Consider the following 19,027-nt stretch of genomic DNA (forward strand, 5'->3'; position numbering starts at 1 on the left):
TCTTCTACAGCTTTGTGCCGGTCACCCTTCTTTTCTTGACTGTGTCATCTTTGCTGGACAATACCTTCATTCTTCAACTTTCTTTACAACATTCACTTCCAAAACCTTTTCGAAAACCTATAAAATATGCGTTTCTCTCTCTCCACTGTCGCCACCGCGGCTTTGATCGTCTCTGCCTCTGCAGCTCCTGCCCCTGCCCCTACCCGCGCTCACGGTCATCGTGGTGGTCATCGTGGTGGTCACCACAACGGTACAGAGGCCAATGGCCTCAACCATGGCGCAAAGCACCCCGGCAATGGCATGGAGAACGGTGCGGGACGGGGTGGCCAACAATATGGCGGTGCTTCTGGTATTTTCCCTACTGATGGCAGTGCTCCCACAGGAAGCTTCCCGGGCTCTGGTGGTCAGCCATCCAATCCTGAAATGACTGCGATTCCCACTTACCTGCCTGGAAACGAGAACGAAAACGACAACAAGCGAAGGTCTCTCGTCTCCGATCCTGCCTTCACTAAACGCCAACTCTTCGACTGGGTCTGGAAAGCCAAGTCCGACGGAGGTGACAAAGCCTCTGATTCGTCCGACGACAAGGAGACCTCTGGAGAAAGTAAGGACGATAAAAAGTCCAGTTCCAATGACGACAAAAAGGACTCTACAGACTCTTCAGAGGATTCATCTGAATCCAAGGACGACTCCACGGACGAATCGAAAGACACTTCAGACTCGTCTGGCTCTAGCGACGAGTCTTCTGACGACGCAAGCGATAGCACTGGAGGTAGCTCCGACGATAGCACATCCGATGACAAAAAGTCCAGTGACTCTGGCTCGAGCTCTGGTGGGGATGAAGAGGCAGATTCTCCAACTGAGGGTGGCGATTCGAGCTCGGAGTCTGGCTCAGGCACTGAGAGCGGCAGCGGCAGCGGCAGCGATTCCTCGTCTGGCGACGACTCTTCTTCGGGTGGAGATTCGTCCTCTGGCTCAGGCGGCGACTCTTCTTCTGGTGATGAGTCTTCCTCGGGTGGTGAATCATCAGGCGGCGAATCATCCTCCGGTAGCGACTCGTCTTCAGGTGGAGAGTCTTCTTCTGGCTCAGGCGGTAGCTCTGCACCAAGCTCTGGATCGGGTAACTCCACGGTACCTGCCTCTGGTGGTACTGCAGCAAGCGGCACCATGCCAGCAGCAGCTGGCGAATCAACCCTTACCAAGACCATGATGGTAACAGGCGAGTTCGATGGTGGCATGAAACGTTTCGGTCGTGGCGTATCCTGCACAGGACAATCAGAAGGAGGAGACAGCGATGCAGTATTCTCTCTTGCAGCTGGCGCCACTCTCCGTAACGTCATCATCGGTGCCGATCAGATCGAGGGTGTACACTGCCAAGGTCCTTGCACCATCGAGAACGTCTGGTGGGAAGATGTTTGCGAGGACGCTCTTACCTTCAAGAAGGACGGTGATGGCACAGTCACTGGTGGTGGAGCTATGGGCGCATCCGACAAAGTCATCCAACACAACGGTGCCGGCACAATTACAGTCAGCGGCTTCACTGTCTCTGACTTCGGCAAGCTATACCGATCATGTGGTAACTGCAAGACAATGGGTGAGCGCCATGTAAAGATCGACGGTGTGAAGGCTACGGGTGGAAAAGCTACTTTCGTTGGCATAAACACCAACTACGGAGATACTGCGACAATCACCAACTCTTGTATCACGGATACAAAGGCTATTTGCGAGGAGTTTGAGGGCAACGATACTGGTGCTGAACCTAAGCAGATCAGCGAGGGTCCTAGCTCCGCTTGTATCTACACTCCTGCTGATATCGCCGCTTGTTAGATGGGCTACATGGAATAATGGCAAGTTGGAAATGGGATATCTTAGAAGAGCATATGGTTGCCTGGAATCTCGAGATCGGCGATGATGTATCCACTCATTCACTTTACACCTTTTTGTGTATATACTCTCTTTTTCAAAGAATTCAATACAGAGATCACCTCTCACCCTCAATCACTCTCTCGTGCAGATCTGCCCCCGAAATCACTCCATGGCATGTTTCTCCACTTCCAAAAGCGAGGCATTAACCCCATCCAAGAAGTTCATCTTTGTGTCCGATTGCTTCATCGCATGTGCCTCCAGGATATCGAAGAGAATTGTCCGCTACGCGAGAGAATGCTGTTCATGATCCCCGAGTGAATGACCTTGGAACCACGGTCAAATTCTTCTTGCATTGCCTTGGTGTTGACGTTGACCGAGATTGCTTCTAGAACTTTGTTGAGAAAGATTTGGTATATGCGATCCAAGGGGTCCAGGAGCACGATGTCGAGTTTTCGGAAATTCTTGGTGAGGAGAGCTGCGTTTTTGGTCCGAATGCTGCGCCTGCGGATACTGTTGGCACTTCTTCTGTAGATGGTTACGATCTTGTAGATGAAATGATCTGAAAGATCATTATGAGTTTTTCTGCGGTGTCGGATGGCGATTTCGAACGAAGTTTCTTGTGCAGAAGACTTTGACTAACAGTATCTAGCTTTGCGTTCGTCACACCCACTATGAAATCTGAAGTACCCAGGTACAGAAAATGATATATACAAAGGTCAGACGCAGTCCTCTTGTTACTGTGGATCGAACAGCAACAACCTATCTTCCTGCCTCTTCCGTTGGTGATTTCTACATTGTTTCATTATGGTGGTCCTCTTCCTTTTAGAATGTGGTAGTATTGACTCTTGGTTTGCCATATGGTCACCTTCGTGAGTTTGCGCAACGGATAGACGGCCTTTCTGTAATCGTAAAGGCGATAGGTGGTAAGCTACCGTTTTTTCGCAGGGTTTTCGCCGCGTCGCTGGTACTTAGATGTATAGATCGACATACTCCAGGTTGTGGTTGTAATCTCGCGCAAATTCGATGATAATCTCCAATGTCAAAGTTGAGGGGGGTCAATGGTACATAGTCAGCGCGCGGACCGAAAAGATCGGAAGCGGAGTGATGCTCCACTCCGCTGCCCCGCAGGCGAAAATGCGTACTAGTAACATGGAAATGTTCCAGCTCGTAAATTTCCCGTTCTACGAAGTGTTGAGAAGGCCCGACTAAGCTACTTGGGATGTTTAGGAGATTGATGTCACTGTTTCGACGATAGAACGCGTTCGAGCTTGATGTAGCGTACCTTCACAAATCGCAGAGTCCTAGTTTTTGTTACATGACGCCTTCCACGAGTGACGCTCGCTCCATCGAACGAAGCATGTACCACAAAATGATTGATCAGCATCCATATACTGCTTGGAAGGGGCGTATGGGTTTGCCCTTTATATCAATCAATGATCCCTGCGATACCGACCTTCAATTCATCAGATCCATCTACGCAGCCATCCAAGACAATCTCACCAGACCCATTTGCAACCATGTCTTACCCATCTACCTACACAGCCTACCGTCGCAGCGCAGGCAAAGACAGTGCCTCGCGTCAAAGCCCTCTCACTCTTGAGAAAAGCCAGGAAACGCTCCCTCAAGAAAAGGACCTTGGGCCCAACGATGTGGTCATCAAGATCCACGCCGTATCGCTCAACTACCGTGACGTCGCTATGCTGGTTAAGGAGTACCCCGTCCCTATCACTGAACAAGGCATCCCATGCTCCGACTGCGCAGCCGAGGTCGTTGGGTTGGGGTCTGCAGTCAAGGACTTCCATATAGGAGATGTCGTTGCTCCGATTTGCAACCAAGGCGACTTTCACCCAACCGACGATAGCGTTTCAGTGGCTATCGGTGCGAACGGTCCAGGCACACTGAGGCAGTACGGTATCTACCAAGCAAAGCACCTAGTACACTTGCCAAAGAACTTGTCGTGGGAAGAGGTGAGTGATTGAGAGAGTATACACAAAAACATCAGACTAAACAGCCGCAGGGCTCGATGCTCCCATGCGCAGGCGTCACTGCTTGGAACTCATTGGACTCATTGAAAACTGTGCAGGAGCACGCTAGTGCCCTTCTCCAAGGTACGAGCAAAAACTCCAGATTTTCAAACCATCCTACTCACCGTCTGTAGGAACCGGCGGTGTTTCTATGTTCTCCCTGCTACTTTGTCTCGCAGGAAACATCACACCAATCATCACGTCTTCCTCGAACGACAAGATTAAAGCTATTCAAGAGAAGATCAGTGATAAGGTTCGCGGTCTGAACTACAAAACCGATGATCAAGCCGCCAAGATCAAGGAAATCACGAATGGTCGTGGTGTTGACTTCGTCGTCAATAACACCGGCGTTGGCTCCATTATCGACGAAATCGGCTATCTATGCCCCCGTGGCGGGACTATTTCTCTCGTTGGCTTCCTTGCTGGCTGGGAGGCTGACTGGAAGCCATCTGATCTCATCGCCTTGATGGGCAAGGGCGCAAAGTTGAAGGGTATCTCTGTTGGATCGAAGAAGGATTTCGAAGACATGAATGCGTTTATCGAGGAAAAGAATGTGAAGTTCAATGTCATGCTGGACAGGACTTTCGGGTTTGAGGACGCGAAGAAAGCATTCGATCTGCAACTATCGGGTAACTTTTCCGGTAAGATCGTTATCAAGGTCGCGGAGTGAGGGGGTTGTCAGAACTTGGTTGCGATGTTTCGGTTTCCTCATATTCGAGACTGCCTTTTGTTTGGATAACGAAAAACATCATGATCTACATAAGGATTGCCGGAAAGCGTTAAATGTATGGCCAAGCGAAGGGTAAAGCCTAGCGTATTGGTATCGCAGTGCCGTCATTGCTTACATGTGCATCTCGCAACAAGATTGCAGTGCTTATCCGCAACCAACCCCAAAACAGTCAATACAATGTATACGATGACCAGACGATGGTGGCTCGTCAGCTTACGCAGCCTCATCGTCCTATCTGATTGCATCGCTTTTATTGGCTGCAACCCGAAAGCACAGCCTCCACAGCCTGTCATAACACCCTATCATCCCGTCAGGCGTCCAGTCTCACAACCAGCCTTGAAGCTCCCCAAAATCGGGCTGAAGCAGGCTGAAGGGCATATAGTGGTGCTGTCGCGCATTCGATTTCACGACTAATCTTTACGCGTTCATACAGTAAACAGTATCTAGGTACCACTGAATCACAAAATATCTGAGATGGGTATCCCTACTACTCCGCAAGAAGCAGCACCCGCATACGAAGAAGTATTCAACGACCATCCTGTGAACCGATGTGCGCCCTCGGGATCAGCTTCAGCTGTAAGCCAACCTAGTCAACCATGTTTGAAGCTGCAAATTTTCTAATATGTTGAACTGCTATCCAGTACGCAACTCTTCCCCAAACCGATGACCACGATATTGAACTTCACGCTCAATCTCACAACCATACAAGTTCCTCGATCGCAGCACCCGCCATTTCTTCTTCTCCAGAGACATTGGCACAGACAATCACCAACTTTCTACGACCTAATCCCGAGCCACACACGCATTGCGAGGTATGTGACAACCAAGTTCAAATCGAGGCGAGGCGGAGGCGGGAGGGTGAGAAGTACTGTTGTACCATGGTCGCGGCGACTTTCATGACATTATTTGTATGTGGCATGTTGTTGGGAGCGTCAATCGTTGCCATGGCGGCGAAGAGAAAGACGTCTGAGGACTAAGAGAATATGGCCTAATTGTGCGACTGAGTACTTTAGTATATAGTATTCTCGATGATCTAAACTTCCGGAACTTAATACGATCTAAGTCAAGGACCTCTACAGTAGGCCTACAATCTCATCCCTTGAACGCTCGACCAAAAGCATCTCTCTTTGCACCCATTTTCGCGATCTTGAAGTCAACGCAAGATTCGTAGGTTTGCTTCGCAGCATTTCCATACCACCACCACTGCAACACCTATACTCTAGTTAGCAGCCTACATGCATTATTGCGCCAAAACCAGTGCGCTCATGGTACTTACACAGTCACCAGCCACTGCACATTTCTCTTCCAATCCCTCAGGAATCGTTACACTAAACTCCCTCTGTCCAATGGGAACGTCGCTCTCGCTCTTTCCTGGGGCATACCCTTCTTCCCACACCTTCAACATATCCCCCACAATTTCGTTTCGCTTCGTATCCACGATACTCACGTTCGCCGACCCTTCGTGCGGAATTCGAATCCATACTTTGAGCGGGACCACCTGGCCAGCTGACCATACCTGTGTGTTGTTGGCAGGATTGTCGGAGAATTGCAGGCCTTTGCAGAGCCAGAGGTTGCAGGTGGAGGCGCTGTAGGGGGCGGCTAGGAGTTCGGGGAGGCCTTCGACATGCGAGGTGTTGTCATTGTTGATAGTGCGCGTGATGGCAGGACCACAGAGAGAGTTTAGAGTAGGACCAGTGGGACGCGAGGGGGGTGAGGTAATGAGGCCATGGGAAAGAACTCTGGGAATGAGAGTGAGGAATGTCGCTGTGGCTACGGCGGTGAAGTACATCTTGGGCAACGCGCAAGATGTTTTTACAGAAATAAACCAGAAATAAACCAGAAAGAATGATAGAAACACTCTGCTTTGTACTTATGATTTCTGCGACGGACATGGCATTTTATACACACATTCTCATCGCCACTAGATATCTCCTCATATCTCCGCCTATACTGTCCCCTTGTCCGTGATTCCAAATCGAAAACCAGCATCATCGAGTGTGTCAATTTATCTGAAGACGATATATCGTTGTTGTGTGGATCCGCTATGGAGTGAATGTAGATCGCCAAGGATTAGCGAATGAGACGGGGATATGTATAGTGCCGGCTCGGTAAGGCTGCCTTCTCGCTGCCGGATAGTACAAAACAATATATTCGGGGAAAAGAAGCAAGGTTAATGTGATGGCTTGCCGATGTATAACCGACCTGAATCATGAGCGGTAGGTAATGTTATTCTGCTGTGCTCTAGCGGAGCAAGGTTAATGTTATCCTCGAGGCACAACACAAATTCAATTAAGCAATGCTTTACCATGTCATATGTCATCGTTATTAGCTAGTCGCATTGCAGGTATAGCATGCTTAACCATCTATGCTTCTATTGTACATCGCTTTGGGAGCTGTCAAAGTTCCCTTTTCCACGTGTCTTACTCCAGCAGAGAGGCTTGGTTGGTGTAGAGCACATCGACCACGTTGCTCAGCTTTTCGAGTGTACTGAGTGCCGCGTCGTAGCCTTGGTCACGCTCTGACTCGTCGTACACGATCAGACAACCCGCGCCCTGGTCTAAGACTCCAATGATGACCTTGTCAAGGATCATCTGCGAGAGCTTGCGCTCAACTTGTATCGTGTCGAGCCCGACCATCTTGGCGACGTGGTCAATCTCTACTCTGCTGAAGGGCTCGATGACCTTGATCAGGTTCTGCTCCAGCATGTTGTCGTACAGGCGTCGGAGATGGGAGGTGATGAAGCGGTCGCTGCCGAGCTGCTGACGGTAGTCGGTCAAGGCCGTCTCGTACTCTTCAAGACTGCGATTGGTGTGTGCTCGCGCTACGGCCTTCATGGCCTCTAACCGCTTGCCCGCGTACTTGACAGCGTGCTTGGAAGTCATGAGCGAGGTGACGTCGTCTCCAAGGTTGAGCATGATCTTGCACAGCAGCATGTACTGGAGTGCTGAAGTGGCCTTCTGTTCTTCGTCTTGTGAGTGGTACCCCTCCATAGCTTCGATGAAGTAAGAGAACGACGTGTTGAAGTCGCCGTCCTCTGCATGCAGCATACCACTCTGCATATCCAGCCCAGCTTGCAGCAGAGGCGGAGTGTAGACTGAAGCAGCTGAAGTCCGTGCTGATGTGAGGGCAGCGCGGCCTTTTGGTATGTTGCCCAATGCATGGTAGACCCTTGATTCGAGGAGCTGAACCTCGACCAAGACCAGCTTATCGTCCAAGCGCTTCAACTCCTTCAGCAGGCTGTTGATGAGTGTAAGGGCTTCGTAGTAGGATTGCTTCTGCATGTACAGGGACACGAGTCGGGTTTCTAGGTTCTGCCGAAGGAAACCTCTCCGCTCTGACACGGCCCACTCTATGCATGACTTGGTGACGTCGATCTGGATGTCGACAGTGTTGGGGATGGCGGTGAACAGGTCAAGTAGTTGTCGAACTGCGACGATTAGCTGCAAGCGCTTGAATGTGTACCTGGACATATCTTCTTACCCAACTTGGATGTCTTCGCCTTAGCAAAGGACGACATTATCGACCGCGCCTGCTTGACCAGCTCCGCCAGCGCATCCACCCTCTTCTGGTCACGGTACAGCTCACCAAGCCCGATCAAAGCACTCTCATAGTTCTTGATAGCAGTCTCATTCTGGCCTGGGTCTTGTGATAGGACGTCTTTGAAGATCTGCTCGGCCTTGGAGGGATCCGACTTGGCCAGCTTCTGCGCCTCCGCTATCCGCGAGCTCGTTTCGGGGACGGCCATGGTGGTTCACTGATTCCTGATGGTATACGCGATGATTTGAGGTGATTTGAACGCGCGGGTCGTGAGGTGGAGCGTGCGATGGAGTGGCAGAGATGGAACTGTTTGGTGATGTTGAGCTCACAAGCTCACATGGAGATGCGGCGGATGCAAGGTCGGCGGTACGTAATTCCGACAGTTACGGTAAAGACGCCACACCGCCGCGCCACACATCCAGGGCACATGGCAACCGCAGTTCGGTCAACAACGCGCGACGAGAAGGGGCCATGATATCCGCTAAAAGCGTTCGCCTTAATGTCGGTTTGCTAGATCTATCCAATTTTGTGCAAGCAATTGGCGTATCATCGTAACGGGGCTATCCTCTTCGCGCCATTGCTGCCCCAGCGACGGCTGAGTTGGCAGTCGCGCCTCCATCGTCATCGCCTATTGGCCAGTGCACGTAAACAAACCCCAAGCTATTGATCAACACACCGCCCGCCCTGCATCTCCAGTCCACTTTCCCACACTCCCACCCTCCACGATATCACGAACTATTATATACCCTGCGCTGGATCGCTGATAGCTTTTCACGATCAATACCCTCAGCTGTATACCCCAATTCTACTCACGCGCTCTCAATTCAACTCGCTCCCACTCTCCACCTCACAACTACCATTTTGGGTTGAGCACACACCAGACCACATACCATAATGCCTTCATCAGACAGAGAGGTCTCCCGCGACCGGGAACTCGTCAGACACTCACATTCGTTCTCACAAGACAGGATGATCCCCATGTTCGTCTTCCTCACCGCCATGTAAACCCATCCCCGTGTGCCACTAACACCGTGCTTCAGGTGGGATAGTGCTGACCCAGACCGCGCACCTCCGCCATTACCTCTCAACCCAGGCTCACCCACTCTCGGCGTTCGTCCAAACACATCTGCGGCCATCATGAAGGCGGCCAAGGCGCTGGAAGAGAAGGCGCGAGAGAGTTTACCAGCGAGCTCATACACTACTAACCCCATGCCACAGAAGTTGCAGACGTCTCCCGAGCGATCTCTGATTAAAGGCACACAGCACAAGCGCATGCAGTCATTACAGCCGGGCAGCGTTCGTGATCTACGCAGCTACCTTGACAACCGCTCACCTGAGCGTGCCTATCTCGATGCCCGGTCGCCCGAGCGGTCGCCCGAACGCGAGCGACCATCGAGTAGGGGAGGGCGGCCCATCTCAAGGGACTACGAGAGGGATTACTTTGGAAAGGATGCCGACGTGAGTCCTATCCGACAACTCACTCCTACACCAGCATCACGATTCGAGATCAAAGACACACCTGCCTTACGGCCTAGCCAGAGAGCCATCCTGGGAGAGAACACACCACCCTCTGCCACAATGCAGGCCTTGCAAAGTATGACCATTCCTCAACACATGCTTGACCCGCCGTTATCGAACATCACCAATCGCTCAGCGCATTCTTCACCTGCGGCTACGCCAGCTTCAGCTCCGGCGTCTGCACCAGTCCATGGACCACCGCCGCCGCAGAACTTCGATAACATCTCTAGTCAGCTCATGAGCATCAACAACATCGTCTCGAGCTTGCAGAAAGACATGTCGCAGCTCAGCCGACGGAGCAAGGACAATGCCACTGATCTTATCAGCTTGAAGGAAGCCACCAACACTCGCGACGAAGACATCCGCAAGTCGCTGAAAGATCTTCTTTCCACCATGTCACAAAAGCAGCAAGCTCAAGCTGCAGCGGCCATGAATGGCGACACCTCTCGCTCTAGTAGCCTCAACCTCCAAGATCCTCACATGACCCCAACGAAGCAATTCACTTTCCCTCGTATGGCACCCACCAGCCCATGGACAGACGAGCGCATCGGTAGTCCGAATCCATACTCTGTCGAGGGAGCCGCTAGTGTCGCAATGCTGGAGAAGATCATACGCGAGATGGTAACCAAGGATGGTCAAGAGCGCCTGGTAGCGAGTCTGCAGAAGCTAGTCGACAAGGCCACGGGAGAGACTGCCAAGAAGGTTACTGAGCTGGCCGAGTTCGTCAAGCAAGGCTCAGCCGGTGGCTTTATGAATGCAGCAGCTCCTGGATCGGCATCGTTCCAGCCTTCCCCAGGATCCGGTGCCTTGACGCGGACGATATCCGCTGATAGCAAAGCTTATTCCAGTCCAAAGGCTGCCGATTTTGTGAGCGAGGAGATGCTGAAGTTCCTCCGTAAGATCAAGGATAGTGTCGCCGAGTCAGGGTGTGTCACAATGGCCACCAAGACCCTCATCCAAGATCTCCGCGGTGAGGTACTCGGAATGGGACGGGAACTTGCTCGCAAGGTTGAGGAAGCAGAACAGGCCAGACAAGTCGAAGCTGGGCCCGATTCGAGCGCATCAAACGAGGACATCAACGCCATCGTTCAAGAGGGCCTTGCCAACCTTAAAGACCATATGGACAAAGTCATGCGTGAGCGAAGACGGCAATCCATGTCATCTGTCGTGACGCGCACCACAGTCGACAATAACGAGGTCTACGACGTCGTCAAGCAAGCACTGGCAGAACGCGGCTTGGATCAACCAACACCCCAAGCTGCAGCTGTCGACAAAGAATCAATCATCAGTGCTGTTCGAGAGGCCTTTGACGGCGTCGAGATAAACCCGAACGTCGAAGTGCAACAGGTCGGCTTAGGGAATGATGAGATTTTGCAATGTCTTCGCGAAGGCCTACAAGACTTCAACGGCTCCGGCGCCGTCACGAAGGAAGAGATTGAGACCATGCTCCAGGACTCATTGCAGAAGATTCAGCTCCCTCCTCCTATCAACGAGGTCCACGAGATCCGCGAGGAAGTTCTTATGGCCGTGCGAGAGTCTTTGGAGGAACTGAAACCTGCACTTGCAGCTCAAAACCCGCCAACGGACGCTCTGTCAAGGGAAATGCTCGAGGAGGTGATTCGTCAAGCGCTTTCTGAGCAACAACCTGCGCCAATGGAAGTTGAGATCCCTCAAGAAAGCATCACAGAGGCTGTACAAAGCGCTTCACAGGCTCACAACGATGCTGTCATGGAACGTCTACAGTCTATGCTAGACGAGGTGAACACCCAATTCCAAGGTTTCTCTTCAGCCAACGGGCGTGAAACCGAGCAAGTTCTCCAAACCCTTCGTGAGGGACTGGACAGTCTCCGTACCGACCTCCAAGGCTCTGTCAACCAGCCCCGAGAGATCACCCAGGATGGCGAAATGATCGACGTCATCAAGGCTGAACTCGACAAGTTGCGCGAAGATGTTCAAGGCTACGTCGCCGAAGGTCCTCGTGGAGACCAAGCTTGGAGCCGTGGTGACATGGTAGAATACATCAAGTCTGAGTTCGAGAACCTCCATGAGAAGCTGAGCTCTCAGTTCCTTCCTTCTTCCAAGAACAACGAAGAGGTTCTCGCTGCCATCAATGCTGGGTTCGACGAGATGAAGTCACAGGTTGCACTTCGATCAGAAGATGATGACTCTAACGATGACATCAGTGAGGCCATCAAGCACGAGTTCGATCAGCTGAAGGAAGTTGTTCTTGGCGATACCTCCAGCAACAAGAACGATATCCTTGAGAAGCTTCAAGCCGGTTTTGACGGGCTCCATACTTTGATGGGCGAGAAGCAGACTGCGACTACATCGAACGACGACATGCTAGCATCACTGAAGGAGGAGTTCGAGCATCTTCGGGAGACCTTGGGCGGCTCACTGACGAAATCCGGTGGCGGAGCCGAGAAAGATGACATTGTCGACGCTATTCGGGAACTCATCGACGGTTTGCACACATCCCAAGAGACTACTTCAAAGGACAACATCGCGCTCATTCGTGGCGAACTGGAGGCCTTGAAGGAATCATTCGGCAATGCCCTTGTGCCATCCAGTGACAACGACAAAGCCGAGATGATCATGGTTGTCAAGGCTGCACTGGATGATATCAAGACCAACCTCCAGTCTGCTGGCGTTAACGAAGAACTCCTAGAAGCTTTCCGCGGAGAGCTGGACCTTCTCCGCCAGTCTGACAACGTCACCAGACAACACAACCGGGCTGATACCGAGGAGGTCCTGGAAGCCCTCAAATTGGGACTCGATGATCTTCAATCGCATCTGGACAAGAAGCTCGACACCCCCGACCGCAACGCGTCTGCTACTAGCGAGATCATGGATGCGATGAACGAGGGTCTCGATGGTCTGAGGGCCGACGTTTCCAAAATGGCGGAGAACACTGTCGACATGAGCGTATCGTACGAGATCTTGGATACGCTCAAGGAAGGGTTGAACGCGTTGCGTGACGACATCGACATGCTCAAAGGCGTAAGGCAGGAAACTTATGTCGAAGAGTATGTTCCTCTTCCTCCTGCTGGAAACGAGATTGCTCTCGCGAACGAAGCAGCAGGTGGAGAGTCAATGTCACGTGAAATTGTTGAGGAAGCTACGCAAGCGGAGCTCCCGCCGTCACCAACCCTGCCTCCTCAGCAATCGGCCGACTTGTCGAGAATGGAGCTTATGCTGGAGCAGATTCAGGATAAGGTCGAAGCCATGGATGCTGCTAGGGCTGAGCCAGTGCCATCATCCGAACCTGCTGCCGTGGCAGCTGGATCCGCTATGAAGGAGGACCTGGTTGCTATCGAAGAACTCCTGAAAGACGTGCAAGCTGCTGTCCTTGTCATGCAGGATCGGGAATTCGCACCACCTGTACTGGAAGGTGTTGCTAGGAAAGAAGACACTGATGCCATCGAGACTCTTCTCGCAAACACCAAAGCCAAGATCGAAGAGCTCGTCCTGCCCGACCCAGCCACTGCTGTCACCAAGGAGAACTTGGAGGATGTTGAGATCGTCGTACGTACCACATCCGAGGCCTTGGAGGCGCTCGCGAAGAAGTTCGAGGATGAAGGCGCGACGAAGGCCGACGTTACAGTCATTCAAGTCATTGCCGACGATATTAAACTTGCTCTTGACGAAATGAAGACAGCCAAGGCTGATGACGAGTCCAACCCACAAGCAACCAAGGCGGACATCGACGCTGTAACCCTACTCGTGGACGATCTCAAGGTTAAACTCGACGACCTGAAGATCCCGGATCCAGAAGAGCTCCCCTCCAAGGCTGACTTGGAACAGCTCACTGGCTTGATCCACGACTTCCGCGATAGCCACGACAAGATGAAGGACACCTACGAGGAAGACATCATGAAGACCGCCACCAACTTCGACGAACGTCGCGCTGAAGCTGCTCAACTTGTGGAAGATATCACTGGAGTCAAGACGGCCTTGGATGAGATGCGAGAGGAGATCAAGACCAACCTCATTGAAGGCGGTCCTATCGAAGGCCTCCAAGCTTCCTTCAAAACGTTGGAGGAGACTATCGGTGCTAACAACGTCACCGCTGATGTCAAGGAACTCATGGAGATTCTTTCGAGGGAGTTCGAGCGCGCTCACGGATCTATCGAGGGCCTCCAGAACGACCAAGCGGAGAAATCGGCACTTCATCTTGAGAAGCACGATGAAGTCAAGGACGCCATTGTTGCAGGCTTCACAGAAAGCCTAGAGGACAAATTCAACACGCTCATGGCGAAGTACGACGATGCTCAACTCCTGGCCGACGAACTTGCAAAGGTCATGAAGGAGAAGTCAGAAGAACAAGAGAAGATGCTCGAGAGCACCAAGGCAACTGCCGACGAGCTTCGTCTGACCATCGATACTCTTGGCGCTACTATCGCGGGTATGAATGATCGATTCGAAGGTGCCACTTCCCAATTTGAAGGTGCCTCTACCCAGTGGACGACCGACTCCTCAGCCGTCATCAGCAAGGTGGACGAAACTCTTGCGAAGTACGAAGAACAGAAACTCGCATTGATGGAAAAGCTCGATGAGCAGAAGCTTGAAACCATCGCAAAGCTTGAGGAGCAGAAAATCGAGTACATCGCCAAGCTTGAGGAGCAAAAGAACGAGACCATGACCAAGTACGAGGAGCAGAAGCTCGACGACAAGACTGAGCATTCTCACACTCGTGACGAGATCAAGAACGTCGAAAACGTCTTCAACAACATCCAGGATAACATTACTGAGTATCATCCCAAGTTCATGGTTGCCCTGCACGAGATTGAAGCATTGGTCAAGGCTCACTATGAGCACGCGCAGAAGGCCAAGGAAGAGGCAGATGAGAACGCTCGTGCTTGGAACGAAGAAGCTAAGGCTCGTTCCGAAGAATTGCAAACGCACTTTGCCAATCTGCCGAAGCTTCTCCCTGCGCCAGCTCCAGCTATCGAGCTTCCGGACAAGTACGACGATGCACCTGTGCAAGAGAAACTCGACAAGCTGCTTGCGATTGAACCGTCGCCAAATTACGATGACGGCGCGGTGCATGAGAAGCTTGACAAGCTCCTCGGCCATGCTGATGAGGCAGGTAAATCGGCAGGAAACCTTGAGAAGCTAGACGAGATCCACGCCCAAGTCAAGATAACCGCTGCAGAGCTGAGCGAGTTCGTTGCCAAGCAGACGCAGTTTATTACCGACGGCAATGAGTCTAAGGAACGCGAAGCCGAGGAACTTGGTCTGCTCATTGAACGCAGGACGACTCAGAAGGAGCAGCTGGAGATTGACTTGGAAAGCTTGCGGGCCGAGAAGGCGACACAGAAGGAGCAGCTCTTTGCGGACATTCAGGAGATGAAGGCCGAAAAGGAGCGTGTTGTGCAAGAACTGAAGGAAGAGAAGGAACGCGTCATGGCTGAACTGCAAGAAGAGAAAGACCGGACCATGGCAGAGCTCAAGGAGGAGAAAGACTCCCTTCTTGCTGCCGTCGCAAGTCTGCAAGCCGAGCGCGAGAACCTTGCGAACCAAAAGGTGCGCCTCACTGGCGAGGTCTCGTCTCTCCACACTGCGCTCGACATTCGTCGAGAGGAACTGCACTTCATGGACACCAAGGCCGATGCACTGGAGCGTCGCATCTTGAACGGTATCATGGATCACTCCCGTGCTCTGATGATGACCAAGGGTGGGTCGAAGAATGCTTCCAAACTCAAGAAGCGTATGAACGCAGAAGCTGGGAACGAAGACGCCAGGGCTATGCCCCCTCCCAGCACTGCAGCTAATGGACTCTCTCTTGCGCTCAAGCCTCGCCCTGCTATTCGCCGCGGGGCGCCTGCCAACCCAGCACAGCGCCGTATCTTGTCTCTCAGTCAAATCAGCGGCAACGCGCCCAATGGAGCTCAAGCTTACCCGGCAACTTCGACCCCAGCTAATAGCAAAGCTGGCGGACTGGGCCGCAGTCACTCTGTCAAGACGAGCAATTACTCTCGGAAGGGGTCTTGGGGTGGTCGTCCCAGCGCCGCTATCGCCAACAAGGAAAACGGTGTTCTACCTGAGGAAGATGAGCACGAGACGACGCCGATATCTCACGATATCATTGAGGAAGACGCACAGAGTGAGACCGGCACTGAGCGTCGGTACAGTCTTGACAGCCGCGACTATGCTGAAGGCGAGACACCAGGCTACGATGGACGCTCCAGCTTCGGCGGCACAGGGAGTGAGTACACATACGCTTCTGGTTCGTCGTACATGACCGGTAGTGACATTGATCACGACCGCCGTACCTCATACGGTGCGCAGTCGGCTCACTCTGCTGCTCGTGGTGAACAGCCCATCGACGAGGAAGGGTCGGTGTATTCCGATGACGAAGAAGACAATGAGCCCACGGCTACTATCAACCCCTCGGATGTCACTGGCTCGGAGATCTCGACCGCCACCGCTGACCACGACGTCGACCTGCCAACTCAGTCAGAAATTGTTCGTGCTGTTGATGCCGTCCGGGAAGAAATGAAGGAAAACTACTCTCCACCTAGCGACTCCGGGGTTGGCACTGATCTACCTACTGCCGACCTCAGTAACTCCTTAGTCGATGCTGACTATTTCCGACGTCAGGCTGAGGAGGAGGCGAGCACTGTCGGCTAAATCAACACCTACCAAATCTGTTAACGATTGCTGAGTTACCTACGCTCTGATGTCTCGCTCCGTGTCTTTTGGTTTGAAGCTTCGACTCGCCCTCCTAGGGTTTCAGAGTTGGCATCGCCGATTGATATGTCGAGCTTGATAGTGGCGTGTTCTCCAGAATCGCGATGCACGATTGATGGCTTATGTGTATATGCCCCGGCACGATGGAGTTTGGTTGGCTTTGGTTCCTGTTGATCTGATGAGGGTTCATGAGGAATGATGGATTCGACGAACGTTTAGGAGTGTTGAGTTTTCCACTCGGAGTTCTTTACTTGAGGTTACATAGGCGCTAGGGGAAGCTATCGGCGGATATGCATTTGGGTTTATCGGCCTGGAGGTTGTTTGGTTACCTCACTTGAGTAACATTGCTGATTACATACATGTTCTTGTTTATAACTTTAGTCGATACGTAGGCTCTTCTATGAGCGTAATGAAACGATCGCCTTCGTTCTTTGTTCCCATTGCCGTGGTCATGTGTCTTTCGACTTGTCCGAACTACTGTTGCATGACCATATTTATAGTCGTGTGTGAACAATAGTGTAGCAGTGCGCCCGGAGAATGTTTGACTATTACTCCTCATCATCATCATCATCCTCGTCTTCTTCTTTCTTCGCAGTCTTCTCATCGTCTCTCTCTTCATTTTCTTCTTCTTCCTTTTCGTGCTCCCCAATCTTTGCACCCAGATCAGCCTCATAATCCGGTCTTAAGACCTGTATGTCCTTCTTCGCAAGCGCAGATTCGATAAGAGGTGCTGAAGCGAGCAAAGCGTTGTATTGATCGATTGTAAGTGAGATGCCCTGTGTGCAGTGACCGTCAGTAAATCTATCATCATCTAAACACGTAGAGGAGAACATAGGATCGAAACAGCTTAGATCATCAGCACATACCTTCTTGCCCGGCTTCGTCTCTCCAGAATCAGTAACATAGTACTCTCGTATACTAACTAGTGTGCTCTTGTTGAAGTCGCTCACAGTCACGCGTCGTTTTCCGCTGGTATTTAGCTAGGATCACCTTAGCGCTATCCTCTCCGTTCTTCTCTTTGTTCCCCTTTCCTTGTGCAACTTACGCTGACATATGCATCGCCATTGTCGTCTGTCTTGAGCTCGGGTACCACTGGTACAGAGTCGTCGTCGTTGTCGTCTCCGGCCTTGGTCTTCTTGCTCGCGCGCGCCGCGTTATCGTCATCAGCGTCGGGCGAGGAACGTTTCTTTGGGAAAGTTTTCTTAAATGCGCTGCCCCCTCGGGCACCACCACGCTTGAAACCGGCCATCTTGTTTTGGGACGTGTAGATTGGGATGTGGAAAGTGGATGGTTGCGGTTTGACGCGCCACGCTGCTACTGGCGATGACGCAGGGCATGCGTTTCGCGCTAGTCTAACGCGCTAGACACACGGTCACGTGATTAGGCGTTGCTTCAAGTATGCTCTATCACAACAATCTTCGGTGTTTCGATCATTCTCCTTGTACCATCAAAACGAGTGTCGAGCTATCTAAGGGTCGAGAGTTTGATCAGATCTACATGGCATGTATCACTCCGTCCCCATTCTGTACTGCATGTGCTTCACTCCATGGCCGTGAAGGCCGCATTTGCTGCACTTTGGATGGCTTCTCCAAACTTAGTGGCCCAGATATTTCCTTTTCAAACTCATACGATATCCTTCCCTCTTGACTGAGAACTGAGTCTGCACGCCCCATCTCAATATCTTTGCCCACTGACGCTCGCCCATGCGCATTTTGCTCAAACAAAGTCGATGGTATACGCGGGTCGTACATAGTTGGGACGCGACTACGTGAAGGAGGTGGGACGACAGCGGCATATCCATGACCCATGCCGAGTGCCGATGCCGTGGGTTCAAATGAGCAGCTCTCCTTCTCTCGAGCGCGACGGCATGCGTCAATCGTCGCCGTAATGAATGTGACCAAGAAGAGGAACCATCCTGCGCCGGCTGCGATAGTGTAACCTCGGCTGAGATCAACTAGCATCGCGAACTTTGTGAGATCTGGAGAGGTAGCGGTGTCGAGGCGTGTTTTGCTGAAAGTCTCGAGACTCATGTTGAAGCTGAGAGACACGCCGAGGGCTGCGGCCATGGCACACATACAGAGACTTTCGATAGGAATGATGACTGGTGAGGCTATGCGCATACGTTGGAGTATATTCGTTAAGACGATAATAATTCCGGCGAGTGAAGCAAAGGCAGCCTGCGTTGTTAGCACGCTCTGATAGACTAATAGTTGATTTACGCACACAGGCGATCGATATCCAGATCTTGATGGCGCCCGCTAGAACCGCAGTGAAATAATCCTTCCAAAGCTGCGCCTGCTGCGGTTCTGGCTGGACCATCTCGAGTATGCCAGTACCACGGCGATTGATATCGCGAATGATGAATTGTGCTAAACAAATCGTTTAGGAACATTCATTGATACATTCAGTCGAGGACTTTGAATGCTTACACCAAGTACCTAATCCTAGCGACCCCAACGCTATGATGAGGGCCAGGACCCTCAATGACAGTAGGATGGATTTGCCATATCCCATTCTTGTACACGAAGCCAACGAAGCAAGTAGCCTGAAATGAGTGTATAGTATAAGCACAGTCCAGCTGGCAGCTGCTCATAGAGCGCTAGATGAAAGTAGGTGGTGTCTAAACGAGTGAGTGGTAGACACGGATAGAAATCCCTTG

At 51.8% G+C, this 19,027-nt stretch overlaps 7 protein-coding genes across 7 annotated transcripts; 3 read left to right on the forward strand and 4 right to left on the reverse strand.

Moving 5' to 3' along the window:
- Positions 1-126: 126 nt before the first annotated feature.
- Positions 127-1,827, forward strand: AA0111_g2434 (hypothetical protein; the record flags this gene model as incomplete). The annotated part of the gene is made up of 1 exon (XM_028648205.1): positions 127-1,827. The coding sequence occupies one exon, from the start codon at positions 127-129 to the stop codon at positions 1,825-1,827; it is 1,701 nt and encodes a 566-aa protein (XP_028510261.1).
- Positions 1,828-3,383: 1,556 nt separating this feature from the next.
- On the forward strand, positions 3,384-4,560 carry AA0111_g2435 (hypothetical protein; the record flags this gene model as incomplete). Its single annotated transcript, XM_028648206.1, has 3 exons — positions 3,384-3,833; positions 3,884-3,974; positions 4,025-4,560. 3 exons carry the CDS (start codon positions 3,384-3,386, stop codon positions 4,558-4,560), a joined length of 1,077 nt encoding a protein of 358 aa, XP_028510260.1.
- Positions 4,561-5,712: 1,152 nt separating this feature from the next.
- AA0111_g2436 (hypothetical protein) lies at positions 5,713-6,409 on the reverse strand (the record flags this gene model as incomplete). The annotated part of the gene is made up of 2 exons (XM_028648207.1): positions 5,713-5,832; positions 5,897-6,409. The coding sequence occupies 2 exons, from the start codon at positions 6,407-6,409 to the stop codon at positions 5,713-5,715; spliced, it is 633 nt and encodes a 210-aa protein (XP_028510263.1).
- A 631-nt stretch (positions 6,410-7,040) lies between these two features.
- AA0111_g2437 (putative 26S proteasome regulatory subunit) lies at positions 7,041-8,365 on the reverse strand (the record flags this gene model as incomplete). The annotated part of the gene is made up of 2 exons (XM_028648208.1): positions 7,041-8,047; positions 8,101-8,365. 2 exons carry the CDS (start codon positions 8,363-8,365, stop codon positions 7,041-7,043), a joined length of 1,272 nt encoding a protein of 423 aa, XP_028510262.1.
- A 686-nt stretch (positions 8,366-9,051) lies between these two features.
- AA0111_g2438 (hypothetical protein) lies at positions 9,052-16,308 on the forward strand (the record flags this gene model as incomplete). Its single annotated transcript, XM_028648209.1, has 2 exons — positions 9,052-9,137; positions 9,198-16,308. 2 exons carry the CDS (start codon positions 9,052-9,054, stop codon positions 16,306-16,308), a joined length of 7,197 nt encoding a protein of 2,398 aa, XP_028510269.1.
- A 608-nt stretch (positions 16,309-16,916) lies between these two features.
- On the reverse strand, positions 16,917-17,617 carry AA0111_g2439 (hypothetical protein; the record flags this gene model as incomplete). The annotated part of the gene is made up of 2 exons (XM_028648210.1): positions 16,917-17,348; positions 17,414-17,617. The coding sequence occupies 2 exons, from the start codon at positions 17,615-17,617 to the stop codon at positions 16,917-16,919; spliced, it is 636 nt and encodes a 211-aa protein (XP_028510268.1).
- Positions 17,618-17,861: 244 nt separating this feature from the next.
- On the reverse strand, positions 17,862-18,687 carry AA0111_g2440 (hypothetical protein; the record flags this gene model as incomplete). The annotated part of the gene is made up of 2 exons (XM_028648212.1): positions 17,862-18,545; positions 18,592-18,687. 2 exons carry the CDS (start codon positions 18,685-18,687, stop codon positions 17,862-17,864), a joined length of 780 nt encoding a protein of 259 aa, XP_028509764.1.
- Between the last annotated feature and the right edge of the window lie 340 nt (positions 18,688-19,027).

This window comes from Alternaria arborescens, assembly GCF_004154835.1.
Source record: "Alternaria arborescens strain FERA 675 chromosome Unknown contig_4, whole genome shotgun sequence".
In the NCBI taxonomy this organism is placed as follows: domain Eukaryota; kingdom Fungi; phylum Ascomycota; class Dothideomycetes; order Pleosporales; family Pleosporaceae; genus Alternaria; species Alternaria arborescens.